This window comes from Cebidichthys violaceus, unplaced genomic scaffold (genome assembly GCF_023349555.1).
Source record: "Cebidichthys violaceus isolate CVI_PGR_0920_01 unplaced genomic scaffold, fCebVio1.0.p SCAF_20, whole genome shotgun sequence".
Taxonomy (NCBI): Eukaryota; Metazoa; Chordata; class Actinopteri; order Perciformes; family Stichaeidae; genus Cebidichthys; species Cebidichthys violaceus.
Window position 1 is genome coordinate 169,942 of NW_027176373.1, and position 21,445 is coordinate 191,386.

General features: G+C 43.3%; 1 protein-coding gene across 3 annotated transcripts in view; it reads left to right on the forward strand.

Moving 5' to 3' along the window:
- The first annotated feature begins 1,643 nt into the window (after positions 1 to 1,643).
- si:dkeyp-23e4.3 (rho GTPase-activating protein 7) overlaps positions 1,644 to 21,445 on the forward strand; it is a 52,381-nt gene continuing 32,579 nt past the window's right edge. The window contains exons 1-9 of one of the 3 annotated variants that reach the window (XM_068716632.1): positions 1,644 to 1,899; positions 11,261 to 11,332; positions 11,488 to 11,569; positions 12,280 to 12,343; positions 13,071 to 13,675; positions 13,997 to 14,213; positions 14,595 to 14,990; positions 16,806 to 17,128; positions 19,453 to 19,629. In XM_068716632.1, the coding sequence (XP_068572733.1) occupies positions 1,887 to 1,899; positions 11,261 to 11,332; positions 11,488 to 11,569; positions 12,280 to 12,343; positions 13,071 to 13,675; positions 13,997 to 14,213; positions 14,595 to 14,990; positions 16,806 to 17,128; positions 19,453 to 19,629 (1,949 nt within the window). In that variant the 5' untranslated portion in view covers positions 1,644 to 1,886. The remainder of the gene's footprint in view (positions 1,900 to 11,260; positions 11,333 to 11,487; positions 11,570 to 12,279; positions 12,344 to 13,070; positions 13,676 to 13,996; positions 14,214 to 14,594; positions 14,991 to 16,805; positions 17,129 to 19,452; positions 19,630 to 21,445) is intronic. The other 2 variants (XM_068716630.1, XM_068716631.1) reach the window with 2 other exon arrangements.

Here is a 21,445-nt window from a genome sequence, read left to right on the forward strand (position 1 = left end):
CACACACACACACACACACACACACACACACACAAAAACTCCCATCCGCTGGGAGTATTGTTGGATTCTTCCACCTCTGACGCCTGTGAGGCTCTTGCTTGAGAGAAGGAAACGCAGTCTTGTGTAACCTTTACACACAGCATGGTATGGCATGCGGTCGAGAGAGAGGCTTTCTGTTAGCAGAGCCAGAGGTCAGGCCCTGAGCTCTGCTTTAATCCTGATTTCTAGTCAACATCTTGTCAGCCTCCAGAGACTGCAGGCCTCTCTTTCCCCTCTGTGACTTTGATATGAGCTTGCAAATGAATAAATACATGAATAACTCAAAAGTGCGGTAAAATAGGTTGGAATACAAATGCGATTGGTGGTAAGTTATTTAATGGCTTGAAAAAAAAAAAACAATTGTAAGGCAGGACATGGCAGCTGTCCTCTCTGAGGCAGTGTTGTCCTCACACACATGCACATCATATAATTAACCAGTTAGAGTTGGGGTGGTTTGATGGTCCCTGGCCCGGCCAACAATGTTATCCTAACACTGTTGCAGTATAAAGTGAGAAATGTTCCGCCTCTATACTGGCATGTGCCACTCCAGTTTTTAAACGTGTCTGTCTAGAACCTCTGAATATGCTATATTACTCACATCCAGATGTTTTCAGATCTTTTTCAACCTACAAACTAACTTCTCAGGGCTCTGAAATCTTCTCAGAAATGATGCCAAAGAGTAGAAAACACGTTTCCTGTTTGGTTTTTTTTCTCTCTCTTTCTGCTCTTCCTCCTCTTGCTGCATGACTCTCAACAGACTGTGAAAAAGTCCATTAGTTGTTTACCTACTCCCACTTTCTCCCCCCTGCACTTGTGAATTAATGTAGCGAATCATGCAAACCGCTCTCCTCTCTTCTCCTCTGAGGGAGTTATTCACATTTAAAATCCCATAATCAAACACCTACGTGTTAAATGGAAGGCCATTAACGCTAATGGTATACCGTGGACTGAGCCAAGATGAAACCTTGAAGAACTACAGGCTATTAGGGCATGGCAAGGACTTTTCTCCTCATCGTCTGTATTTCATTTCGTCTGAAGTAGCTTTTTCTTAAAGCCCCCCCCCCCCCCCGCCAACGCTAACTGCTATGAGCAGGTCAGGGATCAGAACCGGAGGAAAAATCTTCAATCTTTGAAAAGGAGAAAACCTTGTTTATTTCCACGCTACTGTATTTTTGTAATTTCATCATCTGAGGGTTGCGATGCAGGGCCCGAGAAAGGTGAATATTGATTTCTAACACGAGTTTCACTACAGACCTCATTTGAGGCGAAGTGGAACTTCTCACTCCTCTGAATTGCCTATTTTCAATGATAGTATAAATTGCCAGCCTCAAAGCCAACTCCTGTCCTGTGGAAATTCTGCGGTCAGTCCTGTACCAAGTGGGCAGAAAGCTCACTCTGGGATCCTTCATTTCCTTCCAGGGAGGGTCAGCAACATTCCCCATGTACAGATTTTATCTCCCTAATTTGACTCTCCGATCCTTCCTCCACTTCTATACAGTCACAGAAAATCAAAGCGATATCAGTTTGTGTGTCTGAACCTCATGCGTCTGAAGTGTATACCTCTGGTTATTTTTAGGACTCCCCCCCCCCTCCTCTCCCCTGGCATTCAGATGGTCCGGTCCGGGCCAGAGGAAGGGGAGTGGTAGGGGAAATCTTCAACAATGACTTCATTAACATGATGCCCAACAGGACCAGTACTACTGGAATTTACTGCTTTATTACAATGTTGGACATATTATTTTTCCCTCTGGACTTAATTCTTTAAACATCTTTACGTGTCTGACTCTACGTCCATTCTCAGGGGTAACATGGAAGTTTGTTAAACTTCCCTCCATCCAAGAAGAAGCATGTTGATCACAAGTGAGTATGTGTTCAGTTGCAGCTCATATGACAGACGGGGAGATAATGAGAATCTTAGCCACTCACTTCTGCCTGCTTTCTTTTAGATGACAATTGACAATTGATGCTTGATGACATTCATTAAGGAGATGATTGGTTAATTAGCTTCAAGAGTGGTATTTAATGAGGATCTGATTCAGCCCTAATAAGACAGACTTTGGCTCCTGGGCTACTTCTAAAAGTCTCTTCTGGTTGTTTGTTGAATTAATCGAAGACTTCGCATTATGAGGCGCATAAGAGTTTTCTACAGATTTCTGTGTAAATGTGTATCGGCAGCTTTAGTCAAAGTGTAACAGGGTTGCTCTTGATTCTCGGGACAGGAAAGGAATTTGAAGCGCTCCAGCATCCTCTGAGAGTTCTTTATTGTTTGAAGGCCGTGGGCAGGAAAACATCACAAGCTCAGTTTTGAACTCCAGTAGAATAAAAAGCTTTTTTCTCTGGCAAAAACGGCGTAGGACTCATTCTGAATGTGTGTGGGTTACTTTCAAAATGTGCTCCGTTGTAGAGAATTGATCACCTGCCAAATAATAGTGTGCAAATATTCAAACTTTGGAAAGGAATTTGAGTCTAAAAACTTCAATATATGCATGTCTGTGTAGGAATGCACTCCTGTATGATAATCAGATGTAAATTATTTGAAAATGGTTGCTTTTATTCTGAAATCTGTGAACTGATCTGCAGTTTTTGGTTTTATTTTTGTCTTTCTGCTTTCAACAGTGACATCAGTGGACCTCACATTTGCACTCCCATTACATAACATGTAACTTCCTCACCATGTGAATGTGTGAAGCAGGAAAGCTGCGATCGTTCTCCATTGGTGCTACAAGAAGAATAGTACGGCTCTAATTTTCAGATGTATAAGTAACTCAGTTAACAGTGAACTGAAGTGATGAGTTGGTCACTGCAGCTTCAAAAGTCTTTAAGCATAATACATCAATATGTTGAGCTGCTGAAAAGCTATGCTAAAACCCGAGTATATCAAAAAATCAAATGCTAATCCTTAGCCTCACATTAGCCTAAAACTTGTAAAATCCCTTTTGCAGCTAAACCACCTGCTGAATTATGGATGTGTCCGGTACATGTACGAAAAAAAAAAATCTTTAAAGGAATACTTCACCCACAAAATAAACATCTGTCCATCAATTACTCTCCCCGTGTTACCCTGAACTCTTCAAGGAAACTTTGGTTTCCCCGCATGCCTCCAAGTGGACAGGAGAATCAAAACATGGAGAAAAGTCTCGACGAATTGAAGTAAATCGTGGCGGCGATTAACCATTAACAGTTTACAAACTCTCACACAACTCGTGCAGCATAATCCAAGTCTCATTTATCCAGTCGTACACTCACTACTTCCCAAACGCATGCATCTTCGCTAAAACCTTACTATCGAAAAACACTTCCGCATAAACAGTCTCCCGCTTGTGCAGGCGCGCTGTACGTCCGTGCGAGTCTGGACGCTTACTTCCTTTATTAAAAGTTGACTAAAAGACGCCAAAAACCACAGAAACAATCATGGTGTGGAAACACTGATGCATATAGTTGGCTGCTGAGCTACTAACCTTGTAAACGATGCTTAGTGTTGCGCTAAACTCAATGAAACAGTAAGCGCCATAACCAAACCTTCGGCTATGAACGGTGATCTATGATGCACACACATGTCTCAGAGGCAGAGCGGAAGATCAATGTCTTCATCCCCGACTCCATGTCTCCTTGGGTGAGACATTTAGCCCCAAGTTGCTACCGAAGGCTGTGCCCGCTGTGTGTGAACGTGATCGGCTTTGATGGGCAGGATGTAGCCATGCAGTGTGACGTCATCATATGAACGTGTTTGTGTGAATGGCTGAATGACACTAGAAAGGCGGTAGACAAACACAAGTCCATTTAGCATTTGAACTGTGACAAAGAAAGTGACCAAAGCAGAAGGTGACGTAGAGCGAAACCCGATGGCCTATTTTATTCCTCAGATTAATTCATTAAATCAGCTCAGTTGGATGATCTGGTGGAAGGTCGACATTCTTCCAGCATAGCTGCCGTAGTTGGATGCAAAGGCCAGTGAGAGTCAAAGCTAGGTGTCCGCTCAGGTTTAGGACAGTCATCTGCTCTACAGCCTGCATGACATCATGGTAAAAGGCTGCCCAATCACCTGCAAAGTCATTTTGGCCTTTCTGACAACGCCCAAACCCAAACCTAGTGACTCACTGAACCTTCCCAGACCACAGCGAGTCTCATCTCGGATGCCGGAATGATTCTGTGCTCACAGGGAGGGATGACACTTTCAACAAGTATATTACAGTCATTTTAGCAGACGCTTTTACCCAAAGCGACTTACAATTCAGTATCTATCTACACACCGTAGACGCAGCTACGGGAGACATTTGGGGGTTAAGTGTCTTGCTCAAGGACACATTGACATGAGACTAGTGGAGCAGGAGCCGGGGATCGAACCGCCAACCAGATTGAAAGGCGGCCCTGCTCTCCACTTAGCCACGGTCACCTAATGTGACAAGTAAAAACAACTTTTTTGTCAGGTGGAATTCTTAGCAGCCATTGGCAAGGTGAACTGAAAAGCAAATTTTGGGAAGGAGAACACAGCAGGTGAAGTGCTCTAAGATTACAGAAAATACAATAATAAAAGAAATCCCTCCACGTGGTTTAGTTTGGCTTGTCGACAGCTGGTTTTCTGCCCGGTGACAAGTGCCGGGCTTTGTCATGTCTGTTTTTATGAAATAACCCTGTAGTTCCTCCAATTTGCTTCACAGTAACCCGAGAGTGTTTATAAGAACTCAGTAAAGCCATCTTTCCACTGGCACGGAGTCTCAGGACAGACAGTGTTGTTAGCAACGACTGGCAACAGCATGCAGGAGTGATTATACTGCAGGATTATGTATCTATGTATGAGCGCATGCAGATATACCTGCCAGCTGAGGGTGAGCCAAGTCATGTTCAGTGTGTGTGTGTGTGTGTGTGTGTGTGTGTGTGTGTGTGTGTGTGTGCAGCCTGGAAATTTTTGTGAAAAGTCTGAAATCATATTATAGTATATTAGAATACAAATAACAAAAGAACATACTGAATACTAAAATGCTGTATAGCACGTTATCATGAAAAGATGCCGACAAAAGGGTTTCACTTAAATAGGGGCTGAACAAGAACATGAATAAATACAAAAACAATTATTGAGCAAACAAATTAAGAGCCAGAGATCAGCCTTGCCATTCCCACAAACATATTAGGGTATCAAACAGGAAATACCTAAGTAATACCTAAGCCTAAACTAATACCACAACCTTAAATATTGTAAACGTGATCATAGACGTACAGAATATTGGCGTTTGTCTAGGGGCTCTAGATGGCTCCTGGGATTATTTTAAGTGAGTAGAAATATGTGTAAAAGGACCCTGTTTATACAGAATAAAATATATTTGTAAATCAAAATATGTAATATAACTTTAAGCATAGAGGTTTTGCAAAATAAACAATTAAATTAGGAGAATTGAAGTAACGCTAATAGTAATTGTTAACTGATTTGAGTTGACAAAGTGTAAACTTAAAAACAAAAACTGCTTTTGTCAATGTTTTTTGGAGGACGGGTGGTTGCCATTCATGTTTGTTGTTGTATTTTATTTAATATAATATCATGCTACTTGTTGCTGTATGCACTTTAATACATAGCCTATTGGGTTTTCCCGAAATATGACCACGTCACAGTTTCCCGACATATGAATATCTGACGTTTTCTGTGATGGAGGACATTCATTTTCTCAAATGTCAGGGATTTAAAAGGACAAGGATGTCACAGAGAATTCTGAACAACGTATGGACACCGGATATGAGAGATGGGTGATGACCTGTCCTCACAGAAGGCCAGCGGACATTTAACTGTGGAATCTCTCTCACTGATTGACGGCTCCTGGTTTATCCTGATCTGTCACCCGTCAACAACTTTCCCTTTAACACACTAATTTTTTACCTCTAGCAAATCTCTAAACCAAATTTACTCTCAAAATATATTCTGTCACGCCAGCAGGATTATTACAGGACGGCAGGATATCACTGAGACGAAAGCCTTTTTTTAATAACTCATAATACAAAATATGAACGTTTTCGCTGATCATTGCCGACATCAGCGGGACGAAGACGGCAATACTTCTGATGAGCATTGGATTTAAAAAATATATATATATATTCTTCAATATTAAAGTTAGTTTTGTGTGCAGCCTCAACACATGTCAGGCTGGGGCAGATCCTTCAAGTCCTGGTTCATCAGAAAAGATGTATTGTACGCACGCACAGACATCTTTAAACTCGCTGAGCTGACTTGGCTGACAGGGGAATACCATCAGAGAAACCGTGCGATAGGTAGAGGGAAACATTGTCCGCCGTTTTGACAGCTGACACATACCTCTGATCTTCAACCACACCTCTCGAGCCCTGTGAGACACACTCCAGCGTCTCCCTGAGCAGTGGCTGCTCTTCTCCCCCAACGGCAACACAGGCGTTTAGTGAGGCGTAAGAGTGGTGTGAAAGCCCTCAAACATGAGTGAAATATTGGACTTATGAATGGCTCAGAAATATGGCCGATGGGCAGATAGCCTTGACTCTCGTTTACTTCCACCGAAAGGGATAGGGTGAGATTTTTTTGGGAAATATGCTTATTTCGTGGATGTATTTTTCTGTTGTGGTTCAAGTATGAGAAATGAGATCAGTTTGAAGGATACACAAGCAAGCAGTTCCTAGGTATCCTGGCACGGACGGTGTGCCTTGTGATTTTAAACCAGTGAAAGGAACTGTCTGTAATTGATAATTGTCGATTGATCATAACATCGACTCTTGAATCGGCCTCAAGAGGAAAAGAATAAGTCAAAACGGGACCTCAAATCCACGTTGATTGTATTAGATTTGTCTTTTTTTTCTCTGAAGTAATTCGTAGTGAATGCCCTGTGAGGAAAAAAAATGTAAACCTTAACACCAAACACAAAACGGTCCGCTGAGCACGTCCCGGCATCCAGACACACGCTGTCCGGCTTCCTGGCGCTAGCAGGGCGGAGCCGCGCCAATCGCACATCCAAATCTCTTATCGGAGCCCAGAGGGGCCGAATCACAACTTCCTCGGAGGCCGAGTCAATTGGAAAGGGAAGAGGAACAGTGCCTGCTGAGCCCAGGAGATAGCATCACTCACGTAAACGCCGAGCTGAATAGAGAGGGGGGGGGGGGGCCCCCTGAATGTAGCGGTCGACGTCGGTGACCAAACGTACCAGCAGAGTATGAAGGATATTGTTGCTTCTGACAGCTGTGGAGTGTTTTGTTCCTCGCTGGACTCATAATTCACGTGGTAGTCAGGCCAGCTTTGTATTAGGGCTATTTGTTGCGTGTGATCACCTCAATATCTCATACTTTTTGTCTGGAACAAGGTTGATTTTTCTGAGCTTTCACGTCGCAATTTAAGGCATCGGCCAATCACATTGTGCAGGACGCAGCAATGCTGCTATATTCTATTTTAACGTTCTACTCACTAGCGCTGGACCCGGCTGCACTGATGTCATTCATTTGACCACGAGGCTCTGTTAGCCGGCATAGCATAAGCTGAGCACGTATTTAGAGATGCTATGATGATACATAACACTTTTCACGTTCAAATATGCCTTGGCGATATGTACAGTGTTACGTCGTGCCAAGAAAGCCATTTGAATTGAATTGAATTGAATTAAGAATAGCAGTCAATGTTAAAGATGCAATTGTCGACGGTACAATATTTGCAAAGTATGCGATATAACTTAAAATGTGCAACCACGTCCTCTGTATTCCTGTATCAACCCCTCCAAAGGTTGCTATCACTGTTATATTAAACTAATTAACCAAACAGGGAGGCTGTGTTTAATCAAGAGAGGACACATTCTCTAGGAAAACGCAGATGTCGCTACCATGTTGCTATTTAGCCAAGCGGCATCGCCTGTGCCAGCTAATTATTTCCCAATATATCTTTGGTTTTTTTTTTTTGGCTCCACTCCTTCCTTGTTCAAACTTGGCACCAAAATGCAAATACTTCTGGAGATAGTCCCAACAAGTTGTGTTGTTTTACACCTGTTTAAATAACTTTAGTTCCCGGCTTGTTTTAGGACTTTTTTTTTTTTTTTTTGCTGAGAGCCGCAGACAAAGGAGGAGGAGAAGTAGAGCAAGGAATCCTTTTTAACGTCAGACAGAAAACGTCTACATGGCAATGCGAAAGCTTTGGACACTTTCCTACCTACATGGAAGAGGTGAATCACATCTGAAAGTCTGAAATCTATCTCCTGTCCAGAAGTGAGCTAGGATTCCACACAGAGAACGGTGGACTCACAACGTTGGATCTTTTTTCCTCTCCTCTCTCCTCTGCGGTACCTCTTGGGTTTTCTTTGGGCAGGCAGAGGTGTCGGTAAACACAGACACACTGAGTGCAGTTTACCTGTCTGGGCTTCCTGTATTTCTGTCTTTTGATGTTGCAATTTTTCATTTTACGTCTCGCTGCCTTTTGGAGCCTCCAAAGTTGTGAAGATGCCTAGTGTTGCTTTAACATCCAAACACCTTGTAGCATGTAAGGAATGAAAGGAAACAAACATTTGCTTTGGGGCTCTCTCTCCTCTCATCCAGGTTTCGACTGACTCTTTCGGATTCATTCTTTTGACTTCAACACGCATCTCAGTTCCAACTACAATGCAGTGCCAATCCATTTCCATCCGCAAAACTGCCCTCGAGTTATTTGGGTTTGAACGCTTCACACAAGGACTTCTGAAATAATTCTAAAAATGATATGCATTCACTTCCCCTACTAAGATGTTTCCCCTGCAGGCATGAGGACTGCAACCTCAAACATTTACAACAGAAGCTCCTTCTCTAAGCTCTGAGCCACGATTGCCTTAAAGCGGAATATTAGACCTATTTAAAAGTAGAAAACCGGTTTAAACGTCAAGAGCTTTTATAAGTTGTGACCCTCAAGGTTGCAGTGTTGGCGATGGATGGGGCCAGTGCTCGGAGTGATGTCGGCGCTGAGAAAGTGGCGCGGGTGTCTCGCTAAGTTCAGGGCTCTAACTCTGGTGGAGTCACATATCCCTGGATTTACAGATCCTCTCGCGGACATGCGAGGCCGCCGCTCTGCAAGCACTCTTGATCCCTTTTCTATCTCAAATGTCACATCTCCATCGTGACGCCGGAAAATGGGCTCCGCTCTCAGATGCTTAACAAGCAGGACTTTTGGGGTCAGGATGAACAGACTTCTGGCAATCCCTCGGTGTTTCACCGCGCGAGCCGTTCATTTCTTTTCACGTGAAGTCAGTTTGCTTCTGTCTGTCTGTCCTCCCCCTTCTGTCATTTTGATGATTGCCATATTCGCTGAAATCCCCCCCCCCCCCCCCCCCCCCCCCAAGTGTTTACGTATCTGAGCCATCTGCTTTGTGTCGCGCTGTTCTCCAGATCCTCGGGTGTCTTGGGGGGGGGGGGGGGGGAAATAGCGAGACCACTTCATACGCCAAGTTTCCATCCTGCTGTCTAGTGAATTTTAGAAACTTTTTTTTTTTTTTTTTCCCAAAAGTCACCAAAAAATGAAATGTGAATTAGGTGCCTTTCCTTTTAAGTCTCACTGAAGTGAATAAGTAGGCAGTAAAAAAAAAAACACAAGCACCAGACAAGAAGTGTTTGAAGACCCGATCAGTCATGGGCAAACTGCTGCTGTTGTTCTTTAGTGGAGCCTAATGTCGGCCATATTTCATGCTGTTTGAATATGAAAACAAGAAATGCCCTTGGCAGGTATTCTCCCCGTGACGGACCTCTTGCGCACACGGAGAGAAAGAGCACGTTTTAACATTTCAGGGAAGGGCTGTGGTGGACAAATATTTTGAGACAACCCTCAGAAAATCCAAATCCTCTTCTGGGCTGTGCAGCCGGACTTCTGTCGCTCCTTATTGTAAACATCCTGGATCAACAAATCATTTGTATGCTTCAGAATGTTTTCTTTTCCACTCAGTCTTTTCTAATAATACTTTGCTTCAGAGTCTCTCATGTGAAAGAAATACTTGACTGCAGAAGAGGTTAATTGGATGATATGCCTGTTTGTGTTTGTGTTTCTTCTCATCATCAGCATCTTTTATTTTATAGCGATAAAAATACTTTTGAAAAGATAAGGATTTCATGATCTTTTAAGAGGAAAGAAGATAGTAAATAGACTTTTACTTGTATAGCGCTTTTCCAGTCTTCCGACCACTCAAAGCGCTTTAACTCTACATGTTCATATTCTATTCATTCAGGACTATCTGACATTCATAAGGACACATCGACATTAGACTCGGAGCAAGCTGGGGAACATTTATACATCACGACCATTAAAGATAATGACATGTTTGGGGTTTCTTTCTTTTTGTGTGAATAACTAAATTGTTTGTGCAGTTGTTGTGCATCATTATTCCATCTTTCCAGGGATGATGAACTTGTGTGAAGTCAGAACAAAAACAGAGGATATTTCTGTTTTACTTTAAAAGATAAGAACAAGAGGAGAAGAAACTAAATCAGAGTATTGCAACAGTTCTTCAAAAAAAAAAAAAACACTCAGCAGCCTACCTGGATACTCTCTGCGGTTGTCAATAGCATCCTTCAGAGAAATTTGGATTGACGTCTTCCTTTCTCTTGGGTCTCATGTCTGTTTGTTGTTTCTCTTCATCAACTTCGGTTGAAACAAATGCTAATGTAGCAGATAGTCAAAGCAAGAAAAAAGGACCAAAATATGCCTTCTTTTTTTTTTTTATGTAACCTGATTTGAAAACCAGAGTGAGGATGCCTGTGATGTTTGGGCTTTTCAGTCTCTTACATCATGATAAGAGCTCAACATTGGCACCAAGATTCTCAAGTCATAGTGTACATGTGATGTCCATGAGATGATTGGATCTATGTTTGACAAAACACACACCTTTTGAAATGAATCCTTTTTCATGGGGACCACTAGCAAATGAGTGGCTGTCTTCTTTATGTGCACATCGATGTCAACAACCTCAGAGGGCGAAGCGAGGCAGACGTGTAGAAGATAGAGAGGAGGGAAAAAAAAAAAAAATCTCTTTTCCTTCTCTCTCAGAAGCCCTCATCTCCACACACAGCCAATTAGCGGTAATTAAAATGGCCTCTTCCAAGAGTCACAGATAATTAATAGCCTGCATGTGCTTCCAGTTTTTCCCCAAATGCAAATGTGATTTAACTTCATAAACACACGACTGATTAAGGGCAAATATTTGCCCTCTTAAAGCGGGCGGAGCGTGAAATGATTTTAATTGAATCAAATGCTGTTTTCTCTTCTCTCTGTTTGCAGAGATTGAAGCCAAGGAGGCCTGCGATTGGCTGCAAGCGGCCGGCTTCCCTCAGTATGTGCAATTATTCAAAGGTAAATATAAGGGTGTTAGTGTAATCCCCCCCCCCCCCCCCCCCCCCCCCCCCAGAGTCATCACCAAGATGATGCAAACAATGTCTTAGTGTTTCATTTGTCTTATGTGTGTGTGTGTGTGTGTGTGTGTGTGTGTGTGTGTGTGTGTGTCTCAGACTGCAGGGTTCCCATTGACATTGAGTGGGCGAAGCGTGATCACCACTTCCTGGATAAGGATGCCCTCGACTCACTCTGCAGGTAACACAGGTGCACTTCTAAATCCACATATGGTATTGTGAACATGCAACCACGCAGCAGCTAATAACGTGTTTCGTTTTGGGTTTTTTTGTCAGAGACGTGTTCATTAAACTCAATGGTCGGTTACTGTAATATCTGAGGCCGTATTTGTACTGCTGATTTATGTAATAAGGTATATTATAAAGCAGTGTTTTCTGGGGACCCACTTTTTAAGAATGACAAACCATCATTGAATAGGTAAATCAGCCATTTTGAAGGTTATTGAAAACATATAAACATGTTAAATACTTGAAAATGAGTAACATCATCGTGTAGTTACAGGTGTAATAGTGACATGCTTTTGAACTGTGTGTTTTAGTCTCTTTAGACCCTTGAACATTCTGCTTCACATTCACTTACTACAACTGCATTGTGATCTGTAGTCAATAAGATGCTCCAGTGGAGCAGTTAGAGGTTTAGTGCCTTGCTCAAGGGCATCACAGCGGTGGTAATGAGGGACGGGCAAATGCTGCCGTTTCCTCAGATTTATCCCCGTTGGTCCAGGGATTAAAGGAGCCGCCTTCTGCTCACAAGCTCGTTCTGAAACACAAGCTTTTGGCATCCGTATCAGAAATGAATTGGCAAATGTAAAGAATTTGTACAGTAGGTCACTGTCATGTGACACTGCCTGTCTAACCGCCATCCACTTTCATCTCTCCTCCCTCTTTCAGGAGATTAAGCACTTTAAACAAAAGTGTGGAAATGAGGCTGGAGCCGCGGAGATCGAAACGCAGGGTGAGTGTTGAGAGCAAACACCGAGTAACTCGAACACAGCAGGACTCTCATATCAAGGCAGCCCGAGCCCGTGGGGGGTGTCACACCATGAAATCTCCCCATTAAGCATCATTTGATGTTGACTGATACAAAGTGATCACTCCTCCTCCTCCTCCTCCTCCAGTTCCTCTTTCTAGGAGAAAGTGAAGTCCAGGAAAACCACAGCTGAAGCTATAAAGAATGATTTATATTTATTTATTTTAGTTTTGTAAATTCCAACTGGATTAACAAAAACAACTTTGACATTGTATCTCTCATCCAGTACATTCTTCATTGTTCTGTGTTCTAACCGCTCTAACATACCACAGTGAGATGATCTTGATTTGTAAAATGTGTCCCTTTAAGTCATACGGCGTCGCTAAATCCACAAAAATATGTTCGCGAAGCAATCAAAGTACATTTTAAATTCTAAATGGAATGTGTGTGATGTGTATATGATTTGTTTGCATGAATGTATAATGATGTTCATGGTTGTATAAATTATAGAGAACATCTTTGTGTTTATGTAAATTTGAGGCCTCTGTGTTTGTATTCTGTTCGCACATTGTTGTGCATGCCTACATGCATATATTAGTGTCAGTGCATATTGTGTCATACTGTAATGTTGTTTGTGGGTAATATTTGTGTGGTATAGCCAGATTTTTGTGCGTTCTTTTTCTGTGCAATTGAACCCTCCTTCTTCTTCCAGGGAGACGACTTTGACGAAGAAGACTTCTGTGCCATCAGCCCCAACTGGACCTACGACAGGCGGATCCGACGATGGCGTCGCCTCGACTCCGCGATGGACGTCCTTTGCTTGTCTGAAAACGCCACCGGCCGCCGGAATGCTTCTCTGTGTGACGTCGGCGACCGCCATGACGTCTGCTCCATCCGCAGCTCCAGCAGCACTGAGAGCGAGGGCCACAACGGACACCACAAGGGTCACAGAGACGCCATCACAACCCCCTCAGACGACCAGGAGACCAGCGGGAGCTCCTCCCGCTGCTCCTCCACCAACAAGATGCATTTTGTAGACCCCTCGTTAAGTGGACCCCCCTCCCCTGATGGATGTGGCGGAGGATCATCCACCGTGACTCCGGATGCCGAAGGCTGCCTCCCAGACAAACCGCCCAGGAAGAAGGGCACCAGTCTGCTGAGGAAGATGGAGAAACTGAGGCTGAGGGGAACGACTGGCCGCCTCCCTTCTGCTCACAGTGGTGGTTGTAACAGCGAGAGTCGGGCCCGGCACGTTATCAGTGGTCCAGTTCAGGTCCAGGAGGAGGAGAGGATGGAGAGGCTGCATTGCCCATCAAGGTCAGGATTGTGGATTGCAATCTTTTAAAAACCCAGAAGGTTTTTTCACAACATGATCTACTGTTTTAAAGCTATTTCCAGAATGATCAAAGACTCCTTTTAACCAGATCCGCAAGTCGTAGCTAAATCCCCAAAACTGATGATAGTAGTGAATAGTGAACATGAAAAATAAATAAAGCAATGCATCATTGGAAAATAACATTGTACTGAAAAGAGAAGATCTTTTTCTTGTGGATGGAATGTGTCTTTGTGCCAGAATTGTAACAGGTCATTCCCAGTGCAGCTTTAACTGTAGAGTTCCACCTACCTGAATGTTTCCAGCCTGCAGGGTCGACCCGACAGCCGCGCGTCCTCCTCGCCCTCGTCTCCTCACACCGTCAGCAGCAGCAGTAGCAGCAACAGCCACTCTGAAAGCAGCAGCAACGTCAGTACGCCCAGCCCGGTCACCCGGGTCAGGAGTAACTGCAAACGCTCCAACAGCGGTGTCGGGGTCGTAGGTGGAACGACCTGGAACAACCAGAACCACACAGGAACGGAGGTCAGTCCAAGAGTTAATTATTAAGCAGAATGACGTCATTGGTCTTATTTTTTTTACCTACTATGGCGAAGGCATGAGCAACTCTACACTGCCTCTGATTGGTTTACCCTGATATTCTTACCCTAACCAATCACGCTCCTCATGCCTAAACCTAACCAACCCAATCAGAGAAGGTATGAGCAGGATATGTTGCATTGTAGGGAAACAGCTTGTGTCCAATTTTGAATCCATTCATTCGGTACTAAGGAGCCTATACAGTATTGGGTATTAATTTCAAACTTATTATTTGAATGTAGGCCTACATAAATGGACATTTTGAATCATGTTTTTTCCTTTTTCTTTTTTGAAAACCTTCACTCGTCTATCTGCTCACCCTCTCAGGACTTCAGGAACCAGACCAACAACAACAACAGCAGCAGCAGCAGCAGCAACAGCCCCGAGAGTCTGATCTTCCAGGTCCCCAACGGCCACAAACCGGGGACCTTCCCCACCTCTCTCTCACACAAACTCACCCCCCTCTCCCCCATCATCGACAACACCTCCGTCAACTGGAGGACCGGGAGTTTCCACGGCTACCGGGGGCGACACAGTTGCCGACATGGCACGTCATCACTGGCCGCTGGTGACCAGGTACCGGGAGTCCCCAGTCCGCTCGCTGTGCTGGATCACCGGCTGAGTATCTACGACAACGTACCCGACGACCGGCAGCTGTCTGAGAGTGAAGTGGGCAGTGGCGGAAGTGGCAGCGATGCAGAAAGGATGGGCGAGGAATCAGAGGTGGGTCCAAAGACTGTTACACTTATATTTATTGTCATATACATTATATTGTTATACTTTGATATTTAGTTTAGATTTAGATTTTGTTCAGGGTATTACAAGGTGGCCTAGCATCCATTTACTTTAAGGCCTTAGTTTGCGTCAAACAAAGCATTTTTCAGATCGTATATCAGTGTTTGAAACGTCCTTTCCAACAGCAGAACTTGGGGGAATGCGTTTCGATAATTTTAGCGACTTCAAACAATCCGACAATCCCGTCCACTTAATGCAGGTGTGTAGAAGTATACAGGGTCTAAACTTCTCTCTCATTTTCTCTTCTTCATTTTCAATGAATTCCAGCACTTTTCATGCGAGTACAACATCATAAATATCTAGAGGAGAGACTGTACGAAAGTGTGTGCCACTATCCCCAGTTGAACGATTTATTGCGTCATTAATACAAAGTCACGCAAAAGACACTATCTTTTTTTTTTTTCTTCTCCACTTTCGAGTTCACCCTTCAGAAACGGTTTGAAACATGTTTGCTTGTTAATCTAGTCAGAGGAAATATCATATGTCCTGGTTCTTTTGACGGTGAGTAATCAATACATATAATTGTAACAAATACATTACAATATTAACTGTCTTGGCTTGTTTATTGGTAAAGGCCCGTTTTCTATAAATATAGCTAGCTAATCAAAGCAGCAAAAGATGTGATGCCCCTCTTTCACTTGTTACTCCATTCTCCATGTTGTGAAGGAAAAACATCTAAGTGGATGGGAATAATGAGGAGAGTCATCCTCGCATGTGTGTGTGTGTGATATTCAGAGAAGAGGGCAACAAACTGATGAAATTGCTGGGGAGCAAACTAGTGAGTGGCACAGCAGAGTGCAGCTGTCCAGGTGACCTCGCACCATTGAAAGGCTTCTGTCCGTGGGGCTGGACCCCCTGACTGCCACTACAGCGGATGAGTGGCTTCAAGGACCACGTATGCTGTAGTTATATATATTTTGTTGCACCTGGCTATGACTTTGTGGATGGAAAAATGTGTTCCAAGATTTTTACTTGGTGAGGTAATTGATGAGTCACTATTAGGGATCAACATCTGCAGTACATTATGGTTATTTTGTGTAACATGGCTGTAGAACTCCACCATCTGTTCCCTTAAGTAAAGCTTTTCCAGAGAGAATAAAATCTCTCATTGGCTTTCCTGCCTCTCGACTAAAGGATGGATAAAGCCCCATGCAAACTAAATCTAAAATGAAAGTTTATAAAGCTACAGGTCATTCAATCAAGGATATTGATATTGTTAAGCTAAGTTTTCCAATAAGGCCAGACATAATGTTGTGAGTGCTCGTATAAAAATTCCATTTTAGATTAAAACAATACAATATTCGGTCTGAATGAATCATCCTTCTTCAGACATAACTACACCCAAAGTAGAAGAGGTGCAATTTGGAATAAAGTTGGAACCCTCGTTGACAAAAACATGGCAGCCATGGAGGGAAAAGTTGGCAACCTGTTATTTTTGACTTCTGATCCTTGAAGAAATTGACTGATACCTTTCCAAAACTGCTGTATGGCAATGAAATGAAATCCCCTAAAATCTGCTGATTCAAACAACTGAAGAAAAGGTTTTTTTAAACGTTCTTTTTGGGCGTTCTATATAACCACTGTCTGGTAATTGAAAAATGTAATATTTGTAGTTTATTATAGTGAAGTTACTCATTTAAACTAGTAGGTATAGTGTCTTGTCAATTAGTTTTGGCGAGAAATGCTAAAAGTTTCTTTGGGAAATTTTCCTTTGATCTTTTCCAAATGGTTTTCCTCTCTCAGGTGAGTCGACTGTTGGCGGGTGAAGATGTTTTCTCTGCTCTGGACAGCGTTTTGGAGAGGATCGGCAACCTCCAACAGCTGGTGTCCACGTGGTCCGAAAATCTATCCGAGGACGACTGTCAAAGAGGCTCCTCCTCCTCTTCTTCCTCCTTGTCCTCGTCTTCCTCCCAGGACTCCCCTGGTCACGGCTCATCAGCAGCCTCCCCGTGCCCGTCTTCCCCCAGCCACGTCCACCTGGAGGAGACGGAGGAGGTGAAGAGCCACGAGGAGGTGCCTGTGAATGGAGAGGAGCCAAAGACCAGATCACCGCAACCCAGATGCAGGTGAGAACGCTTGGAGTGTAATGCAAGCAATGCTGCAATTAAATCAAGGTTTATGTATAGAGCATATCATATTTCACAAACAATATAACTCAAAGTGTGTCACAAGTCAGGGTCATTAAAAAGACAGTCAACACAAAGAACAAACGACTGACATTTACGTTCCCTAAAAGCTCATTTGTTTGTCAAAAATCGATCAGCACCAAAATTCAGTTGAAAGAAACACAAGCAACACTTTAAGCTGCCCTGGATATTTGTAAATGGAAGCCTCTGTGTCCGGCATTGCGCTGATGATGACAGTTATGGGGATTTATTCCATCAGGCATCAACCAAAGTATAAGAGTTACTATGAGGCCCTAAAGATAAAGGCAGTAGCCACACGGTGAATAGTTTTCACCGCCTCTTTATAGGGCAACTTTTATATCTTTTTTTTTTTGTCGCATATTTGTTCTCCGATACAGAGCAATAAAAAGCTATGAGGCCTCTCCTGTACTGTGAAGTCGGCCACATCATCAGTGTTTGCTGATGGACGCTGCCACTGGTGGACTGGTCGAAAAAGAAAAAAAAGGCAGCAAAAGTGCCGTCTCGGGTGCCCTCCCAGTAAAGAAAATGTGACGCTGTGCCCTCTAGGGTGGCCTTATAATTGAAAGACGTAATGATGCGGCGCTGTAAAGGCTGCTTTACATGCCAGAAAACCTGCTGCGTGCTGCTGCCCCACCGCATGCAGCTGGTGCCCTTTTCTATTATTTTTTGCCCCTTTCCCCTCAAACAGTCCTCCGCTGGACACTCTCTTTATCTCTTTCTTCTCTGTGTGTGTTTTACTGGATAGTTTTAATATAGGTTGCAAATGATGTGTGTCAGACGGTGCACTGTGCGCACAAATGTGCTTTTTGTCTCTAAACCTGTTTTTTAAGCACACTAGCATCAGGGTTTGGTGGTACAGGAATGCCTGTTGGTGCAGCGCTTTGGTTAAACTGAACTATTGTAACGATTCATTACAATGAATGAAGTTCAGATATTCATGGTCCCCAGGGGATGAATCTTGATTGCTTTGTTGCCCCAGCACCAGGTCAAAATGTCTACTTAAGTGTACACATGTGCGTTTACATGCTAACTGCTAATCACCCGCCTAAAGTTGAACCACAGCTGAGAAAAGAGCAAGCATATAGCATATGGAGCAAGCCCTGTTGACTATCTGTGATCATGTTAATGATACATGTTAGCATGCCGACATACGTGTCAACATGCTATCTGTAAGCACGTTAAGGCAGCAAGCTAAATTTAGTTATGAATACTAACATGGTCACCCCGTCGCTCAGAGGTCCCGGCGGCCGATCGACCCGGTCACGTCTGTTTTCTGTCCTGGCCCCACAGTGGTGGAATGAACTCCCCACTGACGTCAGGACAGCGGAGTCGCTGCCCATCTTTCATCAGGCTGAAGACCCACCTCTTCAGGAAGTGCTACCCTGAGCCTTCCACTCAGCACTTATTGTATTCATACTAGCTTGTTGCACTTATTGTATTCGTATTACTTATAGCACTAACTGTTTTTCTTGTTTCTGTACTTTGGCTCTGAGTTATGCTCTGCTTCATGCTCTTAGATGCTTGTTTGGAAAAGGAAATGTACTTATGACTTCTGGTGACTAGTAGTTCTTTTGATTACCAACGTTGATGCACTTATTGTAAGTCGCTTTGGATAAAAGCGTCTGCTAAATGACTGTAATGTAATGTAATGTAACATAAGCGTTCTTGTATGCTAATGCTAACTTGCTACAAGCACGCTACAACTGACAGTCTGACAGTGTAGAGCTGAAATGATCAAAAATGGCCACCATACAGATGATTAACCCTGACGATTGAGGTAATGTTGCGATTTTCCTTTGCCGCCGCCCTCCAGACTAACTTAACGATTGTGTTTTCTGGTGTGTAAACAGTGTTACAGCTTCATTTGGCTGCTAGCATGGCTACATGCGGAACCTTAATCTCCTTTGTGCATGAGGATCTGTTTCGTTAGGGTGTCTAAATAGATCATTACATGCTGTTACATACAGGAGGGGTTTTCTGTTGGGTTTTTTTCACCAAATACAAAGTCCCTGCCGGACAAAGAACTGATGAGACAATTAAGAAAGAGACATTTTGATTTAACAAGTTGATATTTTCTGTACAAAACATCCATTTTATATATATTCTTCAAGAATGTGTGTGCGCCAACTCTGGGAGATAATCTCGGCCCATTTGTCTTGATTGTAATATGTTAAAAAAACAGCATTTACGTGTGCGTTTGTGTCTATTTGTGTCTTTATCTGTTCTCGCTGCTGTGTGTCCAGCAGAGTGAGCCGGCAGCTGCACTGGTCCAGCGAGCAGAACCTGCCCTCCCTGCCCACCAGTCCGGGAGTGGAGAGCCAGTCCGTGTCCCAGTTCCTCCTGCTGCAGAAACTCTCCCTGCTCAAACTCACCGCTCTGATGGACAAATACTCCCCGTCCAGTAAGCAGGGCTGGAACTGGTAAGAAGTGTGTAAGGACAGAGGGGGGGGGGGGGGGGGGGTTGGGTGATGTGATAGAGCTTGAAATAAACTGTGAGGTTTGAGCAGGTGTTGTGGGAAGCAGAGAAACAACGCTCTGTATTCCTGGATACTTTTTTTTTTGTCATTCACACCTGCATTGGAGAAACTTTTTCAAGTAAACAACAGTGGAAACGAGGGCAGATGGGCGGGCGGTGGGTAAATATTTCACGCAGCCTATTTAGAAAATTCATATATTATTTGTGGCTCAGGTGCAACGTGCCTCGGCGTAAAAAACCCCCAAAAAACAGGGAAATGCTTCAAGAGCAATAAACTCCTTTACGAAGAAAAAAAAAAAACAGGAAGAACTGTGGGTGCTTCACCTTGTGTCTGTGTTCCTGGGGAGAATTTTGGTTTTGGTTAACTGCTCAGGCATTGTGGGTTATTTTGGACTGTTTCTCACTTCTCTTGTTTTCCTGACTTAATCTCTGTTCTTACATTTCTTTCTCACTCACTCTCTCATAATATCATGATGTGCAGAAGGGGATCGAGGTCAACGCCAAAAGAACTGCGATGTCCCGCCGCAGAATGAAGTTAGAAAATTGTTTAAGTGTAGGTTGTTGTCCCTGCAACAGAGGTGGCGAGCACAAAGTTAGCAGGAGACATAGAGCCACAATAGAAGAGACAGTTCAGAAAGGAGACGCCCCACTGAGACTCAGTTTACCTGAAGAAGTCTGGCAGCAGGTCCTGAGTCTAGAAGTGAACGTGAACACAGATTAACAAACCATTGGCGGAGCTTTTAGTGCGTCGTATTTGTTATAGAGCTTCTTTGACAGTAGCTACATTTATGGGAAATGTAGGATCCTTTCGTTTTGTGTTTGTAATGTCCTTAAAGAGGTAGTGAGGGTACGGCAAGTCCTGAGGGACAGTAGTAGCAGTAGGATAAAGGCGGTAACAACAAGATTTGGGACACAAATCAAGGCCTTTGTCTTTTAATAAATAATTTGCAGACTGTTGGCGCTCAAATGCTTTTCTTGTTTAAAATCTAGGATGTTTTCACTGCACTTTTTATTGACATACATGGATTTAATGGATGTTTTGCCTCCTACACTATGTTTTTCGGAATTAAGCCCTCATGCAAAATCGAGACAAATTCATTTTTAAGAAGAGAAAAGGGGCTGTTATGCTCAGTGAGATAAGGTTGAATGAGCATTGGATAAAAAAAAAAAAAAACATCCTGAAATTACTCCTCACAGATATTCGTCTTTAATTTTCGGGATCAAACACGGTGGGGGAATCAGGACTACCAGCCGCTCATTGGCAGCGGGTTGAAAAGCATCAGCAAGGCTTCCTGTAGTTCTGGTGTGTCGCGTTTTAGCATTTCAAACTGCTTCCTTTTTTTTTTTTTACAGAGATTAAACTTTAATAAATCACATGAAAAGGGATCAAAATTGAGGAGAAATCACGTCAAAACTGACCTCTACGGGAAAGAAAAACATCACGTTAACGTTTCGTTCAACAAAGCAGGAGTTTTAAATGAGCACACACTCTGAAGTGCAAATGATGGTTTGGGGATGGCATTGGTTGTGGTGAAATACAAATCATTTCTGCCAGTCTTCTCATCGGTTACACTGAGAGGTCACCGACAAACATCGTCGAACTGGTGTTCATAAGAGAACTCTGGATAGATAGAAGTAAGATGAGAAGATTGGTACAACTCTAATCAATTTTGCTCCCTTTTCATGTGATTTATTAGTTTAATCTCTGAGCAGTTTGAAACGTTAGAACACGGCCCACCTGAACTACAGAAAGCCTCACT